Source organism: Electrophorus electricus, chromosome 10, assembly GCF_041902795.1.
Source record: "Electrophorus electricus isolate QZ-2024a chromosome 10, ASM4190279v1, whole genome shotgun sequence".
Taxonomy (NCBI): Eukaryota; Metazoa; Chordata; class Actinopteri; order Gymnotiformes; family Gymnotidae; genus Electrophorus; species Electrophorus electricus.
Window position 1 is genome coordinate 22,961,697 of NC_137506.1, and position 25,060 is coordinate 22,986,756.

Consider the following 25,060-nt stretch of genomic DNA (forward strand, 5'->3'; position numbering starts at 1 on the left):
GACGCCCTACAAAAATATGACTTTACGGTGTCTTCGATAACATGTTTTTAGCTAAAAGGCTGCGTCTCTACTTACAACCTTCTCGTAGTCAAAAGAATACGCAAGCTAAGTGACTAATAGTGCCGTGTGCCTGGGCTTTGCTTTACCACGTGACGCATTTTGTTTATGTACGTGTCACGTGTGCGCAGCAGTCGGTGCGCGCGTCTCGTGTCCGTGCGAGGTCCACCGCTGAGGCGTAGCGCGGAGAGAGCAGAGTGGGGAAAGCGCCTCTGCGACAGTAGGAATCGTCCAGTTCACAGTATCGAAAAATTAGCGGCACTCGATGGTGGAATATAAGACTTTTATAGTTCCATGTTAGTTTACCAAAATACGTTAACAAAGCATTTCCAGTTCACAATTTGCCTAATACACTCAAATAATACTCAGCGGTCCTGAAAAACAAACAAGAAAATGTCCTTAAACAATGCTTCGATGACTGTCTCCCTTAGAAGTTTAAACTGCAACTATAATTACACACACACACACACACACATATATATATATATACACACACACACACACATATGTACATATATAATGATTATAGTTGACATTTGATGGCCTATATCGCTCTTCAAAAAAGCAAAAAAAGCACTCTTTTTCCTTTTCATTGTTTCCGGAATCCCTTCAGAATCGGGTATATATTCTCAAAAGCTTCATAGATTTCCGACCGATCTTTAGCACCTGGATTTAAACATGGAGGAAACAGTTAAACAGAAAGGGCATCAATGTTTTTGTGAAACTTCTAACACTGTATACATTCCTTATGCAAATGTTTAAATATGCTCTGTGAAAACAGCAAGGATTAAGGATTAAGCATGTACTTCAGAAGTATAGAAAAAACAAGCACATAGGAAGGAGTGCAAAAAAAGTGCATGCACTGACCAACACTAAAAACAGATCAACAGACCTCATCCCTTCTTACCTGTAAGAACAACTTTCCCAGACACAAAAATCAGTAAGACAATACGTGGCTTCACCATGCGGTAGATCAAACCAGGAAACAGCTCTGGCTCATAGCTTTATGGGGAAATGACAGTAGTTATACAAAGGTGAGTAGTTCTAAGCATTTGCATAAAGCCAATACTACTTGTTTGGCAAAACCTGCTGAACTGTTGGTGAGTCAAAACCAGCCCCTCCAGACGGATGGGGAAGCACACATCACAGCTGCCAACCATGTTCTGGATCTTGAAGTCAAGAAACTTTGCTGGAAAGCCAAGCTTCTGCACCACACGTGCATACTTTCTCGCAGCAAGACGGGACTGCTCTTCACTGTGTCAAACGAGACAAACTCCAGTTTAGCAACAGAGATGACCTAGGCAAGAATGTGGTAATAAAAACACGACCATCACCTGACAACATATGTCTCTACATGTAATCAATGTCAAGCTATGCTCAGGCTACTCGAAAACCAGATCACACACAACAAATATGGTTGCTGGTATATAAAGAACCCAACCTCTTTGCCCCAGTGCAGACCATCTTTCCAGAGCTGAATATGAGTGCAGTGGTCCTCGGTTCACGGATCCTCATTATGACAGCAGCAAATCGCTATCAAAGAGAAGGATTTGGACATGGTAGAGCACACGGTATTAAACACTATTAATAACGTACTTCCATTGATGGATATTTCACCCTATTCTTAATATTTGTGCATATTTAATACATTTAATTTACCCCCTTAAGTCTCAGATTCAATGCCTGAATGCACCATAAAGAAATACAGTTTTATTTGGTCCAAATTAAACTTACCTTTGGGTTGTACTCAGCATTTCGAGCCTGAAGAGCAATGGCCTTCAGGTCCAGAGGACAAGCCAGGTTTACCGTGGACACAATATTTCTGCACACAACCAAATACAGGTGTATTACTCATCAAATAATATATAATCCTACTCAACCTAACCATCCATCAGACAAAATGCTAGAGTTTGCCAACAGTAACTTGGCATTATCATAGGTATAAATCACATAAAAGTGACAAAGGGAATGTCTTAGCATCAGCAAACAGGCATACAATCAATTAATCTAGAGTTGGATAAAACACTTAGTTTTCTGAATAATCATGATTTTTATTTTGTCCATCCAATATGATATTTTTCAGTAATCCATCATGCCATAAACTGATGTTCCATATCCAACATTACTTCCCAGAAAATCTCTATAATAAGCATTAGTGGTATTGTAATTCGTATGTCAAGTTGTATTCACTGTATACTTTGATTTGTTGAATACTTTCTTCCCAATATACTAGTGTATGTCACTGCACAATTTGTGGTTGTTTAGCTAAAACAACCCTACTGTGTTGTGATACAGTGCATCGAGATGTGCTGAGATTCATTCATGTGAACTGTGATTAGTACTCTCCTCTCATATGATTTTCAACATTCATTTATTTTTGTTTAAAAATATTCACGACTTAAACAGACTCTTGATGAAAGTAAGCTAAATGTTTAATTAAAAACAAACAAAGTCTCACTGTAGCTGTGGGATAATTCCAGAACTTACTGTAGCTGTGGGATAATTCCAGAACTTTCAGAAACGGGAGCGACAGGGGTCATGGGGGTCATGGGGGTCATTGGTAGGGAGCAGAAGGGGGAGGTTGCTGTCTGTGCCCTGCTGGGGTCAGCACCTGGAACCGCAGCCTCTGGAGGTGTACAGTCTGGGTAAACTCCGCTGTCCTCATTGAAACTGGCACTCGCCTTCTCTGGTGTCTCATCCTGGGCACTGAGTTCATCGGGCAGGAAGCTCAGGTCCAGGTCTTCAGGGAGGTCTTTCTGCTGGCCAGAGACAGACGATGACAAAAAAGAGGGATCCTGCAGCTGTGGGGGGCCCTGCAAGCCCAAGTCTGCTTCAAAAATGTAGTCAGATGAACCCTACAAAGTGCACAGATAATCAATTATATACATGCGTGCATGGCATTAGAAGGAGGAAAATAGCCTCGCTCATATTTTTTAACATTATTAACTGGTACAAACGTACAGCAATTGACTGGTCAAAGTAATTCTCAAGTGATGCCTCTTCATCCATGTTGCAGTGGATCCATCAAAGGAAATGTAAATATACAGAAGAAGAAAAAAACTAAGTGTATAGACAATATCAGTCTCGGGTAGCTTTGCCACACATCTCGCCTTCGCTTGCGCAGCCTTCACTAATTGACACCAAGTGTGAAGTCCCCGTCAAAGAGTGACGCCATAGGCCGTTGTAACGCTGTAACGTTGTTAGACAAACAACGATGGCGTTAGAGTCTCCATCCAGCAGAGGGAGACATGATCTGTGTTGGCAATGAAGTAACTACAACCGTGCGCAAGAACGGAAGAGATCAACCACTAAGCATGCGTTCACGGATTAAGTACTTGTGTTGAACTGCAGTAAATGGTTCTCAGTGGCTGCATATTGTGGTATAATTGCAGGCTGTGTATGTGATGAGCATGTAGCTCTAGAATTGCGTTAATAGGCTTAGTTGCGTTCTTGTTTTATGAGTGTGTTCATGATCATTCAAAGTGTCCCGATAGTTAGCTAATGGTTTTTTTGGACAGGGAACTTGAAACAGTAAGGTTAGATCTTCTGCCCTTACCAAAATGACATAAATGAGGGTTGACTATGGAAGAAGTAAAGAACTATTTGAGAGATTTCCCAAAAGAAGCCCGTGGTGAGTGAGCCAATGTCAGCTTTTTGTCTCCTGGTCTAGTTGAGATATAGAAAATGCAGATAATGAGAACTGGTTCTGATCAAACTAGATGCAACTAGATATTTTCAGACCTCATAATACACAGAAACAAGTTCATATTCATTTGTAAACACTGTACTAATGTTCTAACTAAGGAAGTGTTCAGAGATCAGTATTTCCTTTCACACATTTAACACATCTTGGCATGCTCTCTCCCAGTCTTTTTCATTACTATTGGGTAGCTTTATGCCAGGTCTGGTGCAAAAAGTTCAAGCACATCAGCATTGTTTGATGGCTTGCAATCACATTCCATAGGTTTTCAATGGGGTTCAGGTTTGGGGATTGGACTGGCCATGACAGGATCTTGATGTGGTGGTCCTTCAACCATACCTTGATCTGGCATGGAACAGGAACTGCTTGTCCTGCTGGAAAAACAATCCTCATAGTTTGGGAACGCTGTCAGTGCAGAAAGGAGCAAGTATTCTTCAAGGATAGCCTTGTATGTGGTATGATTCATGCGTCCTTCAAAAAGACAAATCTGCCAAAATTCCAGCCTTGCTGAAGCACCACCAGATCACTGATCCTCCACCAAACTTCACAGTAGGCGCGAGACTTTGTGGCCTGTAGGCCTCTCTCGGTCTCTGTCTGACCATTAGAAGACCCGGGTAAAGCTGAAAATTGGACTCAGAAGGTGACCTGACTCTAGTCTTCTATGGTGCAATTCTTATGGTCTTTTTCAAACCTCAGCCTGGATCTTTTTTTTTGCTTTTTTGCTTCCCATTGGCTTTTTTATAGCTTTGCACAACTGCAGCCCTGCGCATAAGAGCCTGTCTTGAACCATACTTGTTATTAAATGCTTGTCAATAGTGAGATAAATGACCATTCAATTAATAATTATAGTACTGTAGCCTGCCCTAGATGTGCTACATGTACATTTATTAACACATCCACTTCAATAACTAGCTCAAAATCAGTTATCATGCATTACTATGGGAGTTGTCTACTGTATTACTTGCAAGAGATGTAATCATCTTTACACTGGAGAAAAGAGAAGGCTTGCAGATTATTTTGTTGAATGCCTTCAGACAATCAGAATTGTGGATTTGTCATTTCCAGTGGCAATGCATTTTAATTCTAGCAGACATTACATTAATGACTTAGTTGTTTGCGTTGCCAGTTGTTGCTATGGCAGCAGTGAAGTTAGTTAACTCAATGAAGAACTTATCTATATTCTCAGAACTTCAGAAAAAATGTTGTGAATGTTATGATTTAAACATCTATAGTACACTGCAGTTACTCACTACTCATTTTATATATATATATATATATATATATATATATATATATATATATATATAAATATATATATATATATATATAAAATCCCTCCCAGGTGAATAACTGAAGTGTACTGTCATAAGAGATGTAAAGAAAGTCAAAATTGTATATAAAATGTATGATTTAAGCTTGTGCAACTGTGCAAACAAGGTGTGTGTGTCTGTATATCTCTATCTATCTATCTTATATATATTCAAGTTTTTTCCAGTTCTCAGTGAATTACATTTTATACAGATCTTATGGCAGTGTGTCCTGTACTCTTCAGAGCTTTACTTGAACGAGTCAGTGCCATACCTGGATGGTCCCCTTATGCCACTACAGTTCTACCGTGACTGGATTGGTCCAAATAAGCCATGCATCATTCGCAATGCAATCAATGATTGGCCAGCATTGTCTAAATGGAACCCCACATACCTCAGGTGAGCTAATGAAATTAACTAAAAATGATCCCCCTTTTTTTAATTAGTCACGCTTCAACAGGTAATTTCCAAGTGCTTTATTTTTTTATTCCCTCAGAAATGTGGTTGGCCAAAAGGTCATCAGCGTGTCTGTTACCCCAAATGGCTATGCAGATGCTGTAAATGGAGATCGATTTGTGATGCCTGAAGAGCGTCAGATGACCTTCTCCTCCCTGCTGGACATTGTAGAGGGAAGCGTGAAGAATAGTGGGGTGTTCTATGTGCAAAAGCAGTGCTCCAATCTAACTGAGGAACTGCCAGAGCTCACTGGGGATGTTCAGACTCACATCTCGTGGATGAGTGAAGCACTCGGTAGATCCTGTTTGGGTTGTCCTTTGACCCAAGTCCAGAGCACGTAATCCCTTAGAGACATTCACACACTGGTTCGACTTGGACATCTCTAACTTGATGCCACAGTCATCATTTAAAATCTAATTTATTCTCTATGGGAAATTAATTTCTATAAAACAAAATATTAGTTTGTCTGATCCCATTGCTTGACAAGCAGTAATGAGGTTTATGGATTCTGATTTCTGTACAGTGGTTAGACTCCTTCAGATAATATTTATTCAAGGTTTTCGTTCTTGATATGCAGTCTAGTCATATCATGGACTGCACCTTTAAGTTGATTTGAACCTTATGTGTCCCCTACAGGAAGACTGCCTGATGCTGTCAATTTCTGGTTAGGAGAGGAAAGAGCAGTTACCTCAAGTAAGTTTGAATTTATTCATAGTAGAGGGTTCAGGTCCAAACAGAGAACAAAATGTTCACTAATCTTTTCACAGACCAATTTCTAACTAGAAATGTAACTATATTTACCTTGCAGTGCACAAAGATCACTATGAAAACCTATACTGTGTCATCTCAGGAGAAAAGAAGTTCATTCTGCTCCCTCCCACTGATCGACCCTTCATACCATGTGGCAAGGAGTTCTGATATTGTGTTGTAGTTTTACTGTCTTCTTCACCCAGTCCATGAGTTCCACCAGAAGGTTCTATATTTAGCCCTGACCTAATGCGCTGGGAACTTGGACAGAGCAAAACTGCAGAACCTTCCGGTGGGCCCTAAGGACTAGATTGAGAAATAGTGCTTTAGATTTATGATCCGTTGTTGCTTAGTCTTGATATCTGGTTGGTTGCAGTGGTTCCACTTGCCTGTCTGTCAATGGAAAGTCCCACGTACCTTTTGAAACCACCCTTATGTGGCTTCGCTTACCTGGCGTCATTTGAGTTGGAGTTGTTGCATCTTTTATTTTTTCTGTAGTCCCTTCATATTCACAGAGCTCCTGTTTGAATCCCCATCTTGTTTTTACATGATCTTCCATCATATCTTATGTTGCAGTAATCCTCTAAGAAAAAAAGAAAGACCTGTCTGAAAACGTAGGGCTCATATCACTGTAGTGGTTTCTACTTATCCTGGCAGTCTTGTACCTGTTCTTAAGAAATGTTGAATGAGATTGTGCTGTTGTATGGCCTTATGTTTGGCTTTGTGCAGAGCTTTACAAACAGGCTACATACAAACAGAAACAAGATGGCAGTTTTGAAATAGTGGATGAAAAGGATTCAGAAAAGGTGAGAAATTACTTTTCTTAAAGCGTTTTTACATAAAAGACTACCATGCAATAAAGTTACTTTAGCTGCTCAAAGTAAAAAGTAATACGCAATGGTTTAATCTTGCGAGTTGTGTGTTATTAACAACGTAAGGGGAATTAAAATTTCAGCCATGTCAGAAATGCTCACAATGGAAAGCTTTTTGACCAAAGTAACTAACTTGCATTTGAAATGTACTGCTTCCGGTAAGTCTCTTCATGTTGTCTGCTCATAAATGATCTCTGTAGGTACCCTGGATCCCCCTGGACCCCCTGGATCCAGATCTGAAGCGCTATCCCTCCTACCAGCTGGCGCAGCCCCTCCACTGCACTGTAAGGGCAGGGGAGATGCTTTACCTCCCATCCCTCTGGTTCCACCATGTCCGGCAGTCTCATGGATGTATAGCAGGTACTGTAGTAGGAACTTTTAAGGTGCATTGATAGATTAACCCATTTTCACATGGGACTGACCAAATCTGAGTACTCTTCCATGCTTTCTTATCTTAGTCTGGAAATCGCATGCTGAGTCTTGTCTAAATGCAGGAAGTTTGGCTAATGCAGGCCCAGTCACTCTCCTTCATCTTTTTTTCCCCATCCATTGCGTGGCAAGCACATAGTATATTGTTCCCCAAAATTAAGACCAAATAATGTGTTTTGTTGTTTCATTGCAGTAAATTTCTGGTATGATATGGATTATGACATCAAGTACAACTACTTCCAACTGGTGGATTCACTTTCTGGAGCTGTGGGTTCAGTATGAAAACTTGACCACAGACATAAACCATCTTCACTGCTCAACATACAAGCTGTAGTGTTTTTAGTGTCACTGAAATATTAACAGTGATGCACTGTATGCAGGAAAAGACTAATTGGGTTTCCTCATCTCCTCTTGGGAATATTTCCAAATCCCCCTTATTGTCCCAATACCAAACATTTCTTAAAGATGTCATTCAATGGGAACAGGCTGAAGGATCCCAGCTGTGACACTCGTACGTGATCAGGACATGATGATCAAAGTTTCTTTATTCAAGATTTGTTCTGACTGCCTTAATGATTAAATGGCACATATTTTGAACTTGTTATAAATTAAACTATGTTCAAACTAGTTCTCATAATACTGTAAAAGACAAGGTGTAGGTATATTACAGAAGACTAATGCTAAATCAGAGTAACATTTAAAGCTCTCTCGAACATTTGATGTGACATGCCTTCACTTCTTAGTACTTCCGACCTCTCTCTTCTGACTGTTGATCTCATACACCTTTATCAGTGAGCCTGTGATGTGTGTGATGGATCTTTCCATCCACAGATGATTTCTCTGATCAGAAACTCTTATCACTCAAACATTTATTAAAGCTCAAAATTAGAAGGTGTACTCACGGAAAGGAAATAAATGACTTCTGGATATTATGAGTGTCCTCAATAAATACTGATTTGCTGCTTAATAAATACAAATTTATTCACATCTGAGATTTCATTTTTCATCAGATGACACTAAAGATAAAAGCATGAAATTTAGGAGCAGTGGAAAACAAATCAAGTCATGGGTTTTCAAATGAGAAACCCACACATTCTGGTCCACCTGTAGCGCGAGCCTCCAGTACCCATGCAGTAGCTTCGATCAAGCCCAGGTCACCACGCACTTGCTGGCAAAGCTCTGAATGACTGCCGACGAGGCAGAGCCAATGTACAACCATGCGTTCTATGTTAGAGAACAGGTCAGCCCTAAGGTCCTCTGCTTTTCATGCATACATAGTATATTCATGCTAGCAGTAAAGTTACAGTCCTAATATTGGCTTTAGATGCAATCCTACGTCTTTGTTTCTGTCGCAGTTCAGCTAAATGATTAATACACCCACTTGACTGATTTAATGTTTCTCTGAATATTGGACATGTGCATTCATTTGCGATTACTGTTCTCATGCATATTGATAGGTTCATGGTTTTTAAAAAAAAGCAGCACTTTTGTACTGTAGGTGATCAGAAGGTAAGAAGGCATTACCAGGGTTAAATGATACCTGAATAGGACTATTACTCATCACTGAGATTAAATGCTAGTATAACTCCTCTCTAGCACAAGAGGACGTCACTGAGGCTTGGTTGGGCTGAGCTTGTACAGTCGCTTGGTTTCGGGTACGGAGCAGGTTGACGGACTGAACTAGCGTCTCAGTGCTTTGTTAGCTGCTCTGAGCATAAGCACCATGTTCATTAGCAGTATAAAAAAGTCTGGAAAGTATACAGTACACACAAGTCCATTAGAAACTGGATTCTTATGGTATCACAAACCTCTCACTTAAATTACCATCACTTTAGAATAAAAGTGCTTCACGTCGTCATTAACAATATGATTAACAGAAAGGAAGAAGCGTGCCAGAGGCTAGAGAAACATGTGAGAACATCTCAACCCAGATGTGCACTCTTGTAAACGAGTTCAGTCTCAGGTATTAAGACGCGAGTGTGAAAATACATTTTTGTTTAACAGTGCTCTTCAGTCTAGGTTTAAATCTAAGAAAAACAGACAATTACAGGGTCAAACCCCCAGTGAGTGTGTCTGGATCATTTTGAAATGTTTTCCTTATGATATGATGACCCTGTTTGTGTCACCAGAACAATGTCCTTTTCTGTTCCTTTATCTGTAGCAGTTGTGTCTAATCTTCTGTCTGGAATGCATCATATTTGAGGAAGACAGCATCCTAACAGCATTCAAAACGTGACTTCTCCAAGTTAAAATGTCAGATTAAATACAACAAATTGCTGGTTACAAATTAAGGCACACATATTCTTCAGACATTTATCATGTCAATTTTTAAGTAAAAAAAGCCTCTTGTATAAAATTGTCCCTCAAAATTCATGCAGGAGCCATGGATGCTGTTTTTTTAAAAAGCCCCCAATCTAATGTTTGTAAAGCTCTCTGTAAAGCAGATTTCTTTCTGGTGACACCAAGCTCTCCTCTGGCCCCTTACCAACACTGGGAATATCCAGCGTCAGTAAGCAAACACACACACACTGTACAACATAGAAAACTGGGTATAAATAACAGCAGTTATCACGACAATAAATACAGTCACACATCTGCAACAAACACACCATACATCAAAAAAACCCATAATGCATATAAAGGGGGAAAAAGAGAATAGCTCTTCTGAGTAAGGATTTAAGAATAAAACAAAAATAAAAACAAAAACTTGTCATTTGCTTGAGGATCTTCTAAGCAAACAGGTGGTGACCACTACTGTTAGTGGAAAGCGCACTTCTCATTTCTGAGCTGTTAAAAAGCCTGACAAGCAAAGCTCTCACCCCCTTGAAAACATGCAAGTCTGTAGAGTCAATCAACGCTCCTATACATAAATATCCAGATATACTATTAAAGTGAAAGCCCACAATTTTTGGCAATGAGGCTGAGGAGGGGCAAGTCCATCAGGTGCAGGTACAGTGCGCTGACAGGAGGTAGGGTGTTAATGGTGTGGTCAAGCTCACCGGGGTACGGAAGGCCTGAGTTGTACCACCTGTGTTGGTCAGTCAGAAAGTTTTAGCGCAGCAGGACACACTCACCAACTCTCCACCAAACCCTCACAGAACAAAAAAAACCCCCAAAAACACACAAAACTGATCACAACAGGTAAACTAGTCGAAAGGAAAAGTGAAATAAAATGAATACAGATCTCATTAGTGGAATCTTTTTTAAAATGTGATCTGTTCACGAACTAAAACCCTCGGTTAAGAGTAGCGGCAGCTGGGGTTGGGATCCGGCCTCGGCGCACCGCATAAGTATGTGAAGAGTGTGTGTGCAGGGTTTAAGGAGCGTGAGAGAAAGGTGTAGATGTCACACTCTGCTGTCCATCCTCTTCTCCACAGCACGGAGCAGGAGCTGGGAGTACTGCTCCAGCAGGGCCAGGGTGCGGTCATCGCTCACGCCAACCCCCATGCCCGCGCCCAGTGGCGTGCTGCACACAGAGCTGCTGCTCCAGCCACCTGACACAGGGCAGGGCAGAGTGTTCAGCTCCATCTGCACAGACTGGAATGCCTCCATCAGAACATGAGACATCTCCTGCTGCTCCCGACTGGAGACTGGGGAACTGCTCAGCTGCCCATGCACAAGCGCGCACACGCACACACACACACACACACACACACACACACACACAGGCATGTGGATATACATGTACACTCAGGTTTTATTTAGCTAAACAAGAAAAATATATAAAAAGGCCAAAATGACAGTGTCATAGGTCATCCAGTCATGTATGATCATGTGACCACACAAGCGATGAGTGTCTTTTTTATGGAAAAAGCAGCTATTCCTCCAAATGTGTGGCCACTTCCAATTATAATTTCCAATTGTAATTTCCTTTGCTGCAAAATTTTAAAAGCCAAGGATTCAAAGACCCCCTAGTGGCCAATTTATGTCACTCACTCTGTGACACAGCACAAAACATTTACAGTAATTGTAACTGGTATCAGGTTTAATAATTCATTAATATATTTTTAATTGTAAATGCAGCACAAATAATAAAATTGTATTTAATCCCGTTATCCTTCTCAATTTAATTTATACATACATACAAATTTACTGCAGTGATAAATTACCATCCTGTAGCAGTGCGAGGCCTTTTTAAAACAGTTCTGAAGTTCACTAGCCACCAGTCTGCATGAATCCATACTGAGAGAGCAATCTGACAAAGACAAAGAAAACACACTGTTACTCTCTCTCTCTCTCTCTCTCTCTCTCTCTCACACTCACAGGCACACACACACACACACACACACACACACACACAATATGCCTCAAAACACATAGAAGAGTTGATTGCTCTGTAGGTCAAATGGTGTGAGTAGAGGAGAGGAGCGCAGTGTCAGGCATAGTAGGGTGGAGAGGGTTGCGTGCCAGTCTGAGGTGTGCAGTGTTAATGGAAGCACAGTGAGAGCGGAATCAGGCCTCACCCTTCAGCCAGTAACAGTTAATGGACGGACAGCGTGAAGAGAAGATAAAGCAAGTGATGGAAGATATGGAGGAAGAGAGGGGCCAGAGCCCGCTGGTACAGATGTGCTCGGGCACATCCAGCCACGGTGGCACAGATGAGACAACGAGGGAGGACTGGCACCGCACACCTGAGTCCTGGGCCCCGCCATCAGGCTGCAGCCGCTCCGGGCTGTGCTGGCTCCTCGCCGAGTGCCTTGGCTGGGTCTTCTCCAGCTCGGGCTCTTCCTGTGGTCTCTGAAGCTCCGCTTGGTCTTCAGGCTGCCTGGGGCACAGTCTGTGCTGCTCCGGGGCACACGTGCTTCGCTGCGGGTTGCTAGGCGGTGTTCGCGCAGGTCCGCCCGCTGGGCTCCAGCTCTGGCCAGGCTTCACCATCCTCCCGCTGGGAGAGAAGGAGGCCACGCAGGGCTTGTCTGGGAGCGGTTTGGAGATGTCCAGGTGCAGCGGTGCGCGAGTGCTGCTGGTAAGTTTGCCCTGCAGGCCTTTGGAGGCGGGGCTGGAGGCGGAGCCGACAAGGAGGTTGGGGATGACAGCAGCGTAGGGCGTGGAGGATCCTGGAGCAGGAGCAGCACATGCAGAAGACAGCAGCACCATGGGGGAAGAGGCCTTGCTCTGACAGCTACCGCGTGGGGTGCAGGCATCTGAGCTCTGGCGGAAGGCCCCTGGGCCCAACAGGTCACTGAGTTCACCCACATTCAAGCTGTCCCCCATGGAAACAGAGCGTGACATCTTTGCCATGGAGCTGGCTGTGGGGCTCATGTAGGAGCGAGACTTGACCTTGGTGGGCGTGGCCGGGTCCCTGGGCAGGGGAGACGTAAGGTTGGTGGGAGGAGCCATGGGAAGAGAGCAGTTAGGCGAAGGGGGTGGAGCACACTCGTAATGCCGGGGCTGAGGGGAAACCTCCTTAGAGGGGCGTGTGGATGTCTGAGAAATATCAGCTGGGGAAAAAAAAGGGTAAGTTAGGAAAAGATTTGGATACATAGCTAGACAGACAGGCAGATGGAGACAGACAGAATTACCAGTAGAGGCAGAGTGAGAAAGGGGTTAACGAACTAGTGGGGGGGGGTTATAAATAGAAAAGCCAAAACCATTCATTCAATCTCCGTCCATACAGTATAAGAAAAGAAGAAAAATAACATTAACTACTTCTTTGAAAGAAAAACATTCACGCAGCCTTTTGCATAAACTGAAATACTACCTTCATCAATATTGTTCATTACTGAACTGGCTCTCATTTCTGATGGTAGATGCCTTAGGATGTCTTACCCCCTGAGGAGAGGTTGTGTATGGACTGGGCTTTGCGCAGGCCTGCACAGGCAGCTCGAGAAGCTTGGGCCATGGGGTCAGTCACCACGACGCACTTCCTCTGTGGGGTTAAACGCAGGTCTGAGCCCATCTCAGAACCCTGGGGCTCCTGCTGCCCGGTCTGCACCCTGTCCTCCACCAGGGGGTGCACCTCTGAGACCAGGGCACATGCCACTCTGCTGCCATCCTCGCTCACAGCGCTACTGGTTTCGGCGAATGCAACTGGCTCCTTGCTGAGGAATTATGAGAAAAGTATTCTCAATTTGCTAAGTTACAAAACGTTCTCTGGTGTCCATTTCTGAATGTTATTTAGAATGCTGTTGTAGCAGCACTTTGCTCTTACCAGTCAGCAGAACACTGAGACAAAAACTTGGACGAGATACTAAAACTGTCAGTTGAGTTTAGGGGTGGTGGAGGTGGGCTCACTGGGTCATCGGAAAAGAAAGCAAACAGATAAATAAATGAGAGAGAGAGAGAGTGCCTGCAGATGATTGCGCCCCTCCCCAAACACACACCTGAGAGGCTGAGGTCTGTCAGGTTTTCAAAATGTCTCTTGAGGAAGGCTTCCTGGTCGGGGGTTGGGGGTTCTAACGCCTTGGACTCACTCTTCCTCACACCCTCTTCGTCTTCCTCATCGAGGTCCTCCATGTCCAGTTCGGATGAGTTCCCATCCACACTTAGTGGCTCCGTGGGTTCTGAGTCTGGCAGGCAAATACGAAGGCTTTTCATCTTCAAATACTACTACTTTACATCGATTATACAATTAGATATGACATTTATAATGACCTGTAACTGACTTTCAGTGTTTAGGTGTGTGTGTGCGCACCTCCGTTTGTGTGTGTGTGTGTGTGTGTGTGTGTGTGTGTGTGTGTGTGTGCGCCTCACCCTCACCCGGCCGCTCGGGGCTGGACAGGCAGCTGGTGGAGTAGTCCACAGAGCAGGCACTGTCAGGACTCTGCTTCTCCGAGCAGGAGGTTCCTTTAGGCAGCCGCATCTCTCTTACCTGGAACTCACTACACACATAAAACCGCACACGCAAAACCACCGTGCACACTTAGGAGTGTCGGTTAAAGCAGGCTTAGGTGTTGTCTGACCTAAACTGCTTATAATAAATAGTGAATTTACTTATGCATTTAAATAATGAAGTGCATTAACATTTGTGTAAGATATAAAGGCGAAATATGGTTTGAAAAACCAAAAAAACCACTAAATACAACACAATAAAATTCTCTATCAGAGGACAGAACAGTGCATGCATGCATGCGTGTATGTGTTTGTGCGTGTGTGTTAGTGCGTGCACTAGGACTGACCTGCTTGCCAGACTCACTCTGTCCTCCCAACTGTCAGGGTAGAGCACAGAGCCCTCTACGTCTGGGCTGTGCGGGGACAGCGGGATGAACTGCGGCCGCGTGTGACCTCGCGGGACATCGGGTGAGTCCTGCTCTTTGGACCCCTCCACCTGCACACAGCATCAGAAATAAGTATGAACAGTTTCGGTTTCTTTTTGGGGTACTGCATAGAATTATAAAATGATCTCAATCAATTTTTATAATCTGTATTTTTATTGCATTATGTAACAGAAATGGCCAAGCACGGGGCACGGGGCACAGGGCATGTGTCCACCCACCCAGCAGGCTCGGGGCTGCAGGCTGATGGTGCTGCCCAGGTCCAGGTCAGAGGTCAGCAGAGGCCCTTGGTCCATGGCAGGAGTCCGGCAGGGTGACGGTGGCACTGCAAACGACTCCAGCTGCCGCAGGTCAAGCATAGACTTCACCATCAGCTCCATGCTGCCCACGCGCTGGGACCAGCGGCGCCGTGGCCTCGGAGATGAGCCCTCACACCCCGCGCTGCTGTCGCAACGCTGGGGGAGGATGGAGCAGGTGGTGGGGGTGGAGGGAACGAGAACGAGAATGATGAGGCTGGACCCGAACAGGACGCAGACCTCGTTCATCTCGCCTAACAGCAGTCTTACCTTTCTTAGCCCTATGATGTGGGAATTGTGCTTCTCCTCTGATGACCCTAAACACAGTTTACAAAGAAATGTGTTTTTACAACTAAATTATGAGAAGAATTGTTATAGGCAACAATTAAATTAGGCAACAACTGGGAGAGCCACTGCAGTCAGGGCTACAGTATGTCCTAGAAATTAGTCACCTGTCCGCTCCCCTGTACTGCTACAGGACGACAGGCAAGGAAGGTTCTCCTCTTCATCATCTTCTTCTTCCTCTGCCTCTTTGTCACTGTCTGAGGACATGGTGCCACTGTGCACTTCTGTCCTAGTGCTTTGCACAAGCAGCAGACACTCGTTACCAGGAGACACCCTTAACCACACACACCTTTAGTCATCGTTTTCTTTCCAAACCAGTGTTCTCAAGCCAGACTAACAATAAGTGTGTGTGTGTGTGTGTGTGTATATATTTCCTACCTGATTGATAAATATTGTGTATGGATTCCCAATCTGAGCGTGCGATTGCTGTGTGTGGGTATCCTATTCGATCTTTGATTGCTGGGTATGAGTGTTCTACCTAATTATGTGATAATTGCTGTGAGTGCGCGTCTTACCTGACCGTGTTATGTTTGTTGGGTGGGTTGTTCTGAACAGGTCTGTTTTTCTGTTTCAGGTCAGACAGTCTCTGTCTCATACTGATGGTCAGCTCAGGGTTCAACCTCCACACAAAGATACAGCTGAACACACAAACACAGACACACACGCACGCACACACATCAGAATGAATAAATACCTTATTCTATAACACACGTGCACAAACACACACTTATAAGCTGTTAAGTCCTACCTGTCCCCTGACACTGAAATTAGATGCTTGCAGTCGTTGGTAAACTTCATCCCAGTCACAATCTCTATTTAAAAATAATTGCAACAGCAACAAAAAGATTACAGTGTTTTGAAGAGACATACAATGATGAGAATTTGTGTGAGGAGTTTGAGGGAATCTAATAACTCTCTTTATGTTTTCACTCGAGTCTGAGGAGTCTTACCAGAGTGCCCAAACATGGTGGCCACACACTCCCCTGTGTAGAAGTCAAAGATGCTGATGTTTTTGTCTGAGCAGCTGGTAGCCACATACAGCCCGGATGGGTCTGTCTGAACCTGAGACACATTCACACAACACTCCTTTCAGTGAACACATAAGCAACCTAAGTGCATTAACACAAGTTTCCATTCAACTGAGCTGTTTCTGTAAGCAACGCAAAACAAGGTAGACAAGTTATTTACATACCAAGCATCAAACATACCATTCAAGGTGCTCTAAAAATAAAACTATTAAAGAAAAATGGTTTAAATAGAAAAGATAACACAAAACATTGTATTACAATATAGCAAAGAAAACTCCAGATCTATCAGAACGATCAGTAAAGTGTTTTGGGGCTCAGGTTCTCTCTTTATGACCTGCTTACCCTAATGAGAGTGCCGTCCTCCCCCTGGGAGCCCTTGTAGATCTTTTTCTGCTTGCCATTACTGAGGTTGAAAATCCTGCAGTAGAGGGTGAGAATATGGATCAGCTCCAGATAGTTGTGGACATTTAAAACAGCCACTAGGGGGCGGCCTAATAGTGGGGTAAGCGCTTGTGCCACACCAGCTGCGGCAGCGTGCCAGAGCAGGGAGGAGCACCTCCGCAAACCACAAACAGGAGAAAGCACTGGTGGCCAGTGAAGCCCAGCCTGCAGCCATGGTAATACTCCACTAAATGCTCCAGTAAGATCACCTACTGCCACGGACACCCTGTCTGTCGAGCCTCTGTGTCTGCACCATGTTGCCAGAGCAATCGTTTACTCGTGCCATAAGACAGACGCTGCTCTCTGAAAGAAAAAATGCCTGAAACACAGTACAGCATTTCACACTTTTTGTTTTCGCACAATGAAGCATAATGGTGAACACTGGGCTTGAAAGAACCTAAAGAATCGCCGTTTAGAGTCACATGTAGTAGTTCCATCCCAATGCTTTGTATCACAGTATAACTTCAGCTTGAACTAGGATCACACTAATTCAATTTAACTAGAATCACACTAACTCAACCAAGTTTGGTAATACAGATTATTCTTGTTAATTCCTATGTGACATTATTACAGACACCAGGAATTCTTTCAGTCCCGGAGTGCAACATAATACTGCTCTCTGCAGGATAATCTCCCCAGTGACAGTAGAGTGACAGACACCAGACTCCAGTGTGTGCACATGCTCGCAGGCATGTGTGCGTGTGTGCATGAGCACATGGCTCTCAGCATGCCTGCGTCTGCCGGAATAATCTGACAGTCTTCTAATCCCTCCTGCTGCACCAACACCTGAGCAATAATCCAGCAGGTTTGCTAACAGCACAGCAGATCACCAGAAACCTCCCCAGTTTCCAAACACACGCGCACACCGACCTGCTCACTACAAAACTGATACCCGCTTGCTTTTCATATAGGGAAAACAGCACCAACGTAAAGCCAGCAAATATAGGCAAAAGGCTTCGGCAGGAGAGACTATATAAATAATTCAATGATATTCAAGGTTATTCTAACACACACACACACACACACACACACACACACACACACACATACACACACACCTGATGCTACGGTCCTGGCAGCCAATTGCAGCATATCTGCATGTAGGGTCAATGTCCATATCATAGAGAGTAGTCTTCCTCACAACATGGTGGGTGCGTGTGAACACAGTTCCTTCATCTGTCTGTAAGATAAAATGCAATGAAGGGGACAAAATAACATAGAAATGAATGAGTATGGCTCTATTAATAATAGACACAAATATGAGCTGTGAATAAATATGAGATCTGAATATAACTGGTGTGCTACTGTTCGTATTTACCACAGTTTACTACACTGCCCTTATAGGGTGCTTGGTGAAAGCATCCAATCAAGAATCTTGTTCATATCTGCATCTCAGTATTTTCACTAAACGATTGGACATAACAGAAACTGAGCTGATGATTGAAGATCTTGGTTATAAGGGATCCAGGAGGAGCGTTTGGCTCAGCCAGGCCTGTAAGCAGGCTCCTGAAGGCTCCTGACAGTGAGCACAGCCTCCACCAGCTGGCAGGTTTATGCTGAGAGTAAAGGCCTGGTAGGAGCACTGATTATGGCAGGTACTGAACCACGGAGCCGAACATTTAAACAATACAGCGCAAACAAAAAAAGATCAGAGAGCTGCTTCATCCCTACAAGAAGACATGGATATAACGGTGGTATCTGAGCAGTGAAGCTCAGAGATAAGGCTTTCACGTAGTCTCCATGGAAAACTAACTCAGAGAATGAGGAAATTCCTGAGCCTCGTGATGTGTAGTACCATGTGCCACTACTGGAGAGATTAGAAACTTCTTACATCTAAAGCAAAGGTTCCAAAATAGAAAAGGCAAACAAACAAGCAGCTCTCCCAAAAACTAGAGTATGGAACTAGCCAAAAAAAAACTAGAGTATGGAACTAGCCAAAAAAAAACTAGAGTATGGAAGCACAGAAGCAGCATGTCTCTGAGCTTCGAGCTAACGCTCCTGTGTTACTGAGGCCATGTTACTGCATGTTCCAGACACAACATGGCCTTCTGTTACCCTGCAAGATGTAATTTGTCTTTCCATTTCTTTTCCAGACTGGCTGCTCTCATCTCCTATTTAATGTTGTGTCATCATCTTCAAAAGTGTCACCTACTGAAATGACTGCACTTGTAGAGGATTCCCCTGCCATGAGGCACTTCAGTCTGACTTCCTCTCTCTCTGGACATTTATCCAAATTCAGAAATACAGTATGCACTGCAGTATGCATAGCTTTAAAGACAATACAGTATGCATAGCTTTAAAGACAACTTCGTGGTACTACACATCACGAGGCTCTGGAATTTCCTCATTCTCAGAGTTGTTTTTTTCCAGCTCTGATATTTCTCAGGCCTGCTTGCTCTAGAATGCTGAGGACAACAGGACCATCTCCCAAGCCCCCCAGGGACACGGTGGCGTGTAGGCCCACCTGACAGGCTAGGTGAGCTTTATAATACAGCACACATGTCTCTCTAAAAGACATGTGCTGAAATCAGTAAAGAAACCGTGAAAAACATAATGAATCAGTTCATGTGTGTTTTTTTCAGACTAGCGTATCAGAAAGTGGCTACACATCTCACCTTCTGTGCTGTCCGGAAGTAGATACTTTTGTCAGCTCCACAGCTGATCATTCTGACTTCGCCATCGTTCGCTAAGAGCAAAACATGAATTCAGAGGAGATGCACTGTTTATACACACGTTTGTTAAGAGTGAAAGGAAGGTATGGGATTGGCAGGCTGTGTGCGGGTACCCACCAGCAAAGCGCACAGCAGTGATGGAGGATGAGTGATCGTCCAGCGTTTGCAGCAGGCTGTACTCGCGCTCTGCATCCAAAACATGGATCAGCCTGTCTCTGCTCGCTGTAGCCAAGAGCCTTAGGCCTTCCCCCCACACACATACAAAGACACACACACAGCGGGGAAAAACAATACCATTAACACCCTCAAAACCAGTCTTCACTGACTGCCAACACATGCAACACTTAGGGAAGCCTCTCGTTATCTCACATCTGGGACGGAGGCTTGAGCAGAGCACTAACAGAACAGGCATCACACTAACCAAGGCCATGTGACTCCCACTGCACACGGCTTTAGCAGCACAACATTACACTTACCAAGCGAACATAAAAATGTATCACTGAGCATGTGAGTCTGCGTGTGTGTGTAGTAGATGTGCTGTCTCTCTGGGGGCCTAGAGAGACTATCTTGCTCTAAGCAAAACATACACATCCAACTAGGACAACATATACTGGAACCTATTTAACACTTGAAAAGTAATGATGTAGATAAAAAACACCCCACAAAATCCTATAGCAGCGCAAACATGTTACAGCACCGGACAATAGCATATATATGTGTTTGTATGTGTGTGTGTGTGTGTGTGTGTGTGTGCGTGTGTCAACACTATTCTCCAGTGCTGTAACATGTCCGTGTTGCGGTCTGCAGGTGTTTGGGGGCAGAGCTGCTGTAATTGGGCTACACCTCCTCACCCGTGTCAGGCTTGGAGTACTCCAGGCAGAGGATCTCTGAGTCATGGGCCTGCACGTTTAGGATCTCCTCCAAGCTTTGTAGATCATGGATCCTGGAACAATATAAACAATAAAACATGCTCAGCACACTGACCATAAATACATCTCCACTCATTTGCTGTTCAGTAGACACGACCCACTGAACCTCACTGTGCTACCACCATCACACCTTTGTCAAGAGACTTAACAGCTCGTCCCACACAGTGCACCCAACCGACTGATCTAAGAAGTTTGTCTTTTATATTGCTGCGGTGCATGTCATATGCGATTTTACACACCTGGATGACCAATGCTCACCAAGCACCTTTCGGATCACACTCTGCTCTTTACATTAAAGCCTCAGTGGGTCAATTATCCCAAATCAATTACCGCAGATGTGCCAAGCAGCCAAGGGTAAAAACAACCACTACCACAGGGACAAACCTCAGTATTCCGTTGCGGTCACCTGATGCCAGGTGCTGCCTGTCTGGACTGATGCACATGGTCCTAATGCCTGTCCTGTTCTCAGAGGTCTGGGGGTCAGCCTTCTCTGAACTGCTGGAGGTGGTGCAGTCTGTGTCCAGCAGAGGCGTGACGATGTTGTCCATGTAGATGATCTTCTGGAGGTCCTATATTGATGGAAGGAGTGAGCAAGAGATGGAGAGAGAGAGAGGGAGAGGAAATATTGTTAGGTGTCTGTGGTAAGGGTGTGTGGTCTGGTAACGTGGGCCTCCGGATGTGGATGTGAGACTGACATTGCTGATGACATTGTGGTTGAGGGTGGCGCCGTGGGTGTCCAGGTTCCACAGGCGGATGGTGTTGTCGGAGGAGCAGCTGATGAAAGATCCTGGCGTGAGGCAGGAGCGCTCCCCCTCACCGCTCTGGGGGTACATCTGTGGAGCGGCAGCAGGCCATGTTAACACACACGCACCCATGTGGAAGTGCAGGCATATGTACTCACACGCACACTCGCATCCCACCAACAAAACGCGCATGCCCCAAGTCCACATACACACATTTCTGCAAGCACACGTGACTTACATGCAGTCACCATTTGTTAAACAAAAAGCATGCCCATAATCTTTGTAATGCATGTCGTATAAACAATACTGCAAAATATCAAACACTGAATCATACGTACAAAAGGAACACTCAAAGAGGCATATAAGGTTTGTCATTAGCATTACTAATAAATAAAATAAAGCTACAAATAAAACAACTATAATGAAAGAAAAACCACTAAACTGTCCTAACAGACATGAAGTAAACCAAACAAAATCCTAACAGATTAATTCAAAGTCTTTAGATTATGCTTGTATACATCACACACACAGACTCCTGTAAAAACCTGAAACGCTAAATAGCGTGAATAATACAGATTGACCAATAAATCTAATTATTTATACTCATGTTCTTGCAACCCTGCTATGTATGTGATACACTGCGCCTGCCCATGCTGGAGCCCTACCTCCACGCTCCACACACAGGAGGAGTGGTACAGGGCGGAGTAGACCTTGCCCACTTTGCGGAGGTCACGTGTGTCCCACACGTACAGACTGTGGTCGTTGTAAACGCATGACAGCCACCGGTTGGTGGAATCGTAGGACACGGCCACCGTGTCAGGGTAGCGGGTGTCAATTTTGCAGGCAAAGAGGTGGCTGATGGGAAGAGATGATGGATGAGTCATGAGCAGAACCAGAACTCCCAGGCCTAAATGTCAGTGTGAATAGGCTGTGAAGCCAAGTTTAATTGAAACCCACACTTTGGTTCAGAGGCTACAAATGAATGGCATGCACGCTATAGTTTAGTGGTCTCTTTTCGGTCAGAATATCTTCACAAATTGGACTATAATATGGACCTTACAAGCCCCAAGCCTGCAAGTCTTTACAATGGAAAACTGAAAGATCCATAATCTGGACAACACACAAACAAATGTGTTTCTACAGCCAAAGCATATTCCTCCTGAAATCTAGATGAAAAATGCATCCTAACGCAGATGGCAGAGGGAAACAATGGTGTCCATCGACTGGCGTGCATTTTTCTGGGTGCTCAGCCACCCAAATCCTTACGAGGTACAGTTAAAGACGACGTCCAGCAGTGCTGTGAGCCTGTCTGTCCGGGCCTGGAGGGGGCCGAGGGGAAACGCTGAATACATGCGACAGGTCGCGCAACTCTCACAGCCCACTCTCTTTATAAAACAGGAGGAAATGCCTCCGACATTGTTCAAAACCATTTGTTGCATATGTATGACCGTGGATAAGAAACAAATACCAGCAAACCCACGCTGACCCAACTCACACAGCACAATGAAAGCATTTGTACTGTTCAGCTGATGTTGGAAAATGAGATCCGATATTGAGAAGGTTTTGATTATGCTGCTTTGTCCGAACTTTGAGCAAAGAGCACAGCTGGATGCAGTACTACCATATGAATCTCAGTGTAATGCCTCTGCTTTCAGCCCTTATCCGGTGGAAGCCCCCCTGAAACACGGGGCACATGCTTCGCGGTCTGACTGCACGGACCCCAGCGTGGGGCAGTGGCGGCTCACCTAGCCTCGGTCAGGGCTGCGATGTCGGAGCCCAGGCAGTGGGGGCGGGGCAGAGTGCAGATGAAGTGCAGGTTGACCGGGCTGAAGGCTCTCACTGTTCCATCCGCACAGCCACAGAAGATCAGATCCTCCGTCACGGACAGAGAGGTGGCCAGGCCCGTCTGGAAGAGATGTGGAGGAAAGGAAAGCATTAGGAAAGCTCCCCATACCGAAAGCTGTACCCGGGCACGGGCGAGTGGCGTTAGCCCCTGGGGCGCTAACAGGGATGGACATTTACTTTAAAGCTCTGAACACTCAGTTAACAAAGAGCACTGAAATGTGGCGTGATTTCACTGCATGGCAGGGGGCAGGCATGTAGTTTCTGAAGTGCTGACTGTATTATTGATTCAGTAATGAAGCTGGTGAAATGAAGACCTGTGTATACAGAGCAAAAATTCTGATGGGGTTGACAAGGTTATGAACAAATTGTATTATTTACACTGTACAAATAGCATTGTTGTTTTTTTTTCCCCAAAAACCCAAAGCAAGGAAAATGAATACAATCAAATCACTGAGCAGAAAGGTAGAAAACCCCAGGGGTAGCAAGGGTGGGTTTGTGCTTCAGTTAGTGCATTTCAGCCCCTGTAAGTAGGACACCACCTATCTGCTGTCCCACAGCTAAAGGGGGAGGAGATGCAGCCACACAGTTCAGCACAGAACCATGATGGCTGACCGGTGTCCTTGATTCAATCAGACTAAGAATCTAATTTTAAAAAACAATTAAATAAAGTTTAGTGTTCACATGTTGGGTATAAAAAGGTACAGAAAAGGGGACATGATATTCACAAACATAAAAATACATTTTTCAGAAAATCAAATCAGAGCATGACATGGAATGTACCACTGTCCCCTACAATTGATGGGTTTTCAGAAAGAGAGCCTTTAGCCTTTTCTCTCCTATTTGCACGCATGTGCACACACACGCACGCACGCAGGTCTGCGTAGTGCACAAGAGCGGCCACTGAAGCCCGGCTGAGCTGTGCAAGATGCTGCCTGTCGTATCTGATGAGGCAGCTGCAACTCTGCACCTCTGTACTGCCCCTCACTCCCCTGGCTCTCTGAGCGCACGCCACCCCGAGCTGGGGGAGTCAACACTCTTTTGCTCCTTCTGGCTTTCTTCTCTCGCAATTTGCCTGGAAACAGACCGGGCCGGACTAACGCCACACAGGCTTGGCAAAATGTTAATGAATCTTCAGCAAGGCAGAGTTTCAGTGAACCAGCCTGTGGCCCTACTCTGAGTGGCATATGTCAGGAGTGGAGACTGACTGAACAGGAGATGCATAGTGACATAATGCAGCGTGAACACAAGAGAGCCATGAGTCCATGAAAGGCTTCCGGAATGGCCCGGAATGCCTTTTTCACTGGGTAATGAACCACCCGGGCGAGATGAACGGGTCGGTGTTGAGAGCAGTGCTGGGAACCATGAACACCAAGATGTGGGGGTGAATGTGACTGGCACAGCCCAGGAAAACCACTTACTGTGATACTGTCGCTGTTCTGGACAGTGCAAGAGGAAGAGAAGCAGAACAGGCCAACGTCAGACAGCAGCGTGGTTAACCAACACACAAATACCTCCACAGGCCACAGGTGAAAAGCAGGGATTCGTCTCACGCAGCACACAACAGCGGAACTAACAGTCCCAAATATAAAGGTGGGCAGAGAGATGCAGGGCGCCAACATCCCAAACAAGAAGTCAGACAAAGGCAGCTTCAGCTGCAACTACAATAGGAGGACATGCATATTTACACAGAAGTCACACAGATCAGTTTCTGAACAATGATGTCAGCCCCACCCACTCACCCTGAGCTCCACCCACTTGTCCAGCAGCCTCTTGTCGTTGAACTCGCACAGCAGGCCTGAGGACGTGATGCAGAAGGTACTGTCAGCCTTGCGGCCTTTGCCGCACGCCACGTCACTGAAGAAGTTGTTACGGAGCTCCCCCAGCAACCCAGAGCGGCCCAGTAATGGCACCGTGGCATTGACCTGAAAGCGTGTGATGGTAAACAAAAAGAAGTGGACAATGAGCGAATACAAAGATGAAGA

General features: G+C 44.7%; 3 protein-coding genes across 9 annotated transcripts in view; 1 reads left to right on the forward strand and 2 right to left on the reverse strand.

The window, feature by feature from the left end:
* Positions 1-32: 32 nt before the first annotated feature.
* Positions 33-3,230, reverse strand: tbpl2 (TATA box binding protein like 2). Its single transcript, XM_027013201.3, has 7 exons — positions 3,019-3,230; positions 2,545-2,912; positions 1,792-1,879; positions 1,499-1,590; positions 1,144-1,311; positions 965-1,059; positions 33-723 (listed from the first exon to the last, which is right to left on the reverse strand). The coding sequence occupies exons 1-7, from the start codon at positions 3,064-3,066 to the stop codon at positions 647-649; spliced, it is 936 nt and encodes a 311-aa protein (XP_026869002.2). The 5' UTR covers positions 3,067-3,230; the 3' UTR covers positions 33-646.
* Positions 3,231-3,362: 132 nt separating this feature from the next.
* Positions 3,363-8,553, forward strand: jmjd7 (jumonji domain containing 7). 3 transcript variants are annotated; one of them, XM_081721404.1, is made up of 8 exons: positions 3,363-3,688; positions 5,279-5,463; positions 5,561-5,814; positions 6,157-6,213; positions 6,329-6,424; positions 6,997-7,073; positions 7,340-7,499; positions 7,762-8,553. In XM_081721404.1, the coding sequence occupies exons 2-8, from the start codon at positions 5,354-5,356 to the stop codon at positions 7,848-7,850; spliced, it is 843 nt and encodes a 280-aa protein (XP_081577530.1). In that variant the 5' UTR covers positions 3,363-3,688; positions 5,279-5,353; the 3' UTR covers positions 7,851-8,553. The 3 variants fall into 3 exon arrangements, with proteins under 3 accessions (XP_081577530.1, XP_081577531.1, XP_026869005.2); XM_027013204.3 differs by having other exon boundaries at positions 3,364-3,688; positions 5,310-5,463; XM_081721405.1 differs by lacking the exon at positions 6,329-6,424 and having other exon boundaries at positions 5,310-5,463.
* Positions 8,532-25,060, reverse strand: part of mapkbp1 (mitogen-activated protein kinase binding protein 1) — a 33,900-nt gene continuing 17,371 nt past the window's right edge. The window contains exons 7-31 of one of the 5 annotated variants that reach the window (XM_081721387.1): positions 24,818-25,000; positions 24,497-24,514; positions 22,979-23,139; positions 21,899-22,088; positions 21,186-21,323; positions 20,875-21,059; positions 20,413-20,504; positions 19,679-19,804; positions 19,505-19,575; positions 17,948-18,069; positions 16,791-16,866; positions 16,371-16,482; positions 16,169-16,232; positions 15,936-16,058; positions 15,528-15,655; positions 15,346-15,392; positions 15,001-15,234; positions 14,684-14,832; positions 14,259-14,386; positions 13,889-14,074; positions 13,717-13,798; positions 13,335-13,606; positions 12,032-13,006; positions 11,678-11,763; positions 8,532-11,174 (exon numbers count right to left, since the gene is read on the reverse strand). In XM_081721387.1, coding sequence (XP_081577513.1) covers positions 10,914-11,174; positions 11,678-11,763; positions 12,032-13,006; positions 13,335-13,606; positions 13,717-13,798; positions 13,889-14,074; positions 14,259-14,386; positions 14,684-14,832; positions 15,001-15,234; positions 15,346-15,392; positions 15,528-15,655; positions 15,936-16,058; positions 16,169-16,232; positions 16,371-16,482; positions 16,791-16,866; positions 17,948-18,069; positions 19,505-19,575; positions 19,679-19,804; positions 20,413-20,504; positions 20,875-21,059; positions 21,186-21,323; positions 21,899-22,088; positions 22,979-23,139; positions 24,497-24,514; positions 24,818-25,000 — 4,209 coding nt within the window. In that variant the 3' untranslated portion in view covers positions 8,532-10,913. Of the gene's footprint in view, positions 11,175-11,677; positions 11,764-12,031; positions 13,007-13,334; positions 13,607-13,716; positions 14,075-14,258; positions 14,387-14,683; positions 14,833-15,000; positions 15,235-15,345; positions 15,393-15,527; positions 15,656-15,935; positions 16,059-16,168; positions 16,233-16,370; positions 16,483-16,790; positions 16,867-17,947; positions 18,070-19,504; positions 19,576-19,678; positions 19,805-20,412; positions 20,505-20,874; positions 21,060-21,185; positions 21,324-21,898; positions 22,089-22,978; positions 23,140-24,496; positions 24,515-24,817; positions 25,001-25,060 lie in introns of all 5 variants that reach the window. The other 4 variants (XM_081721385.1, XM_081721383.1, XM_081721388.1 and 1 more) reach the window with 4 other exon arrangements.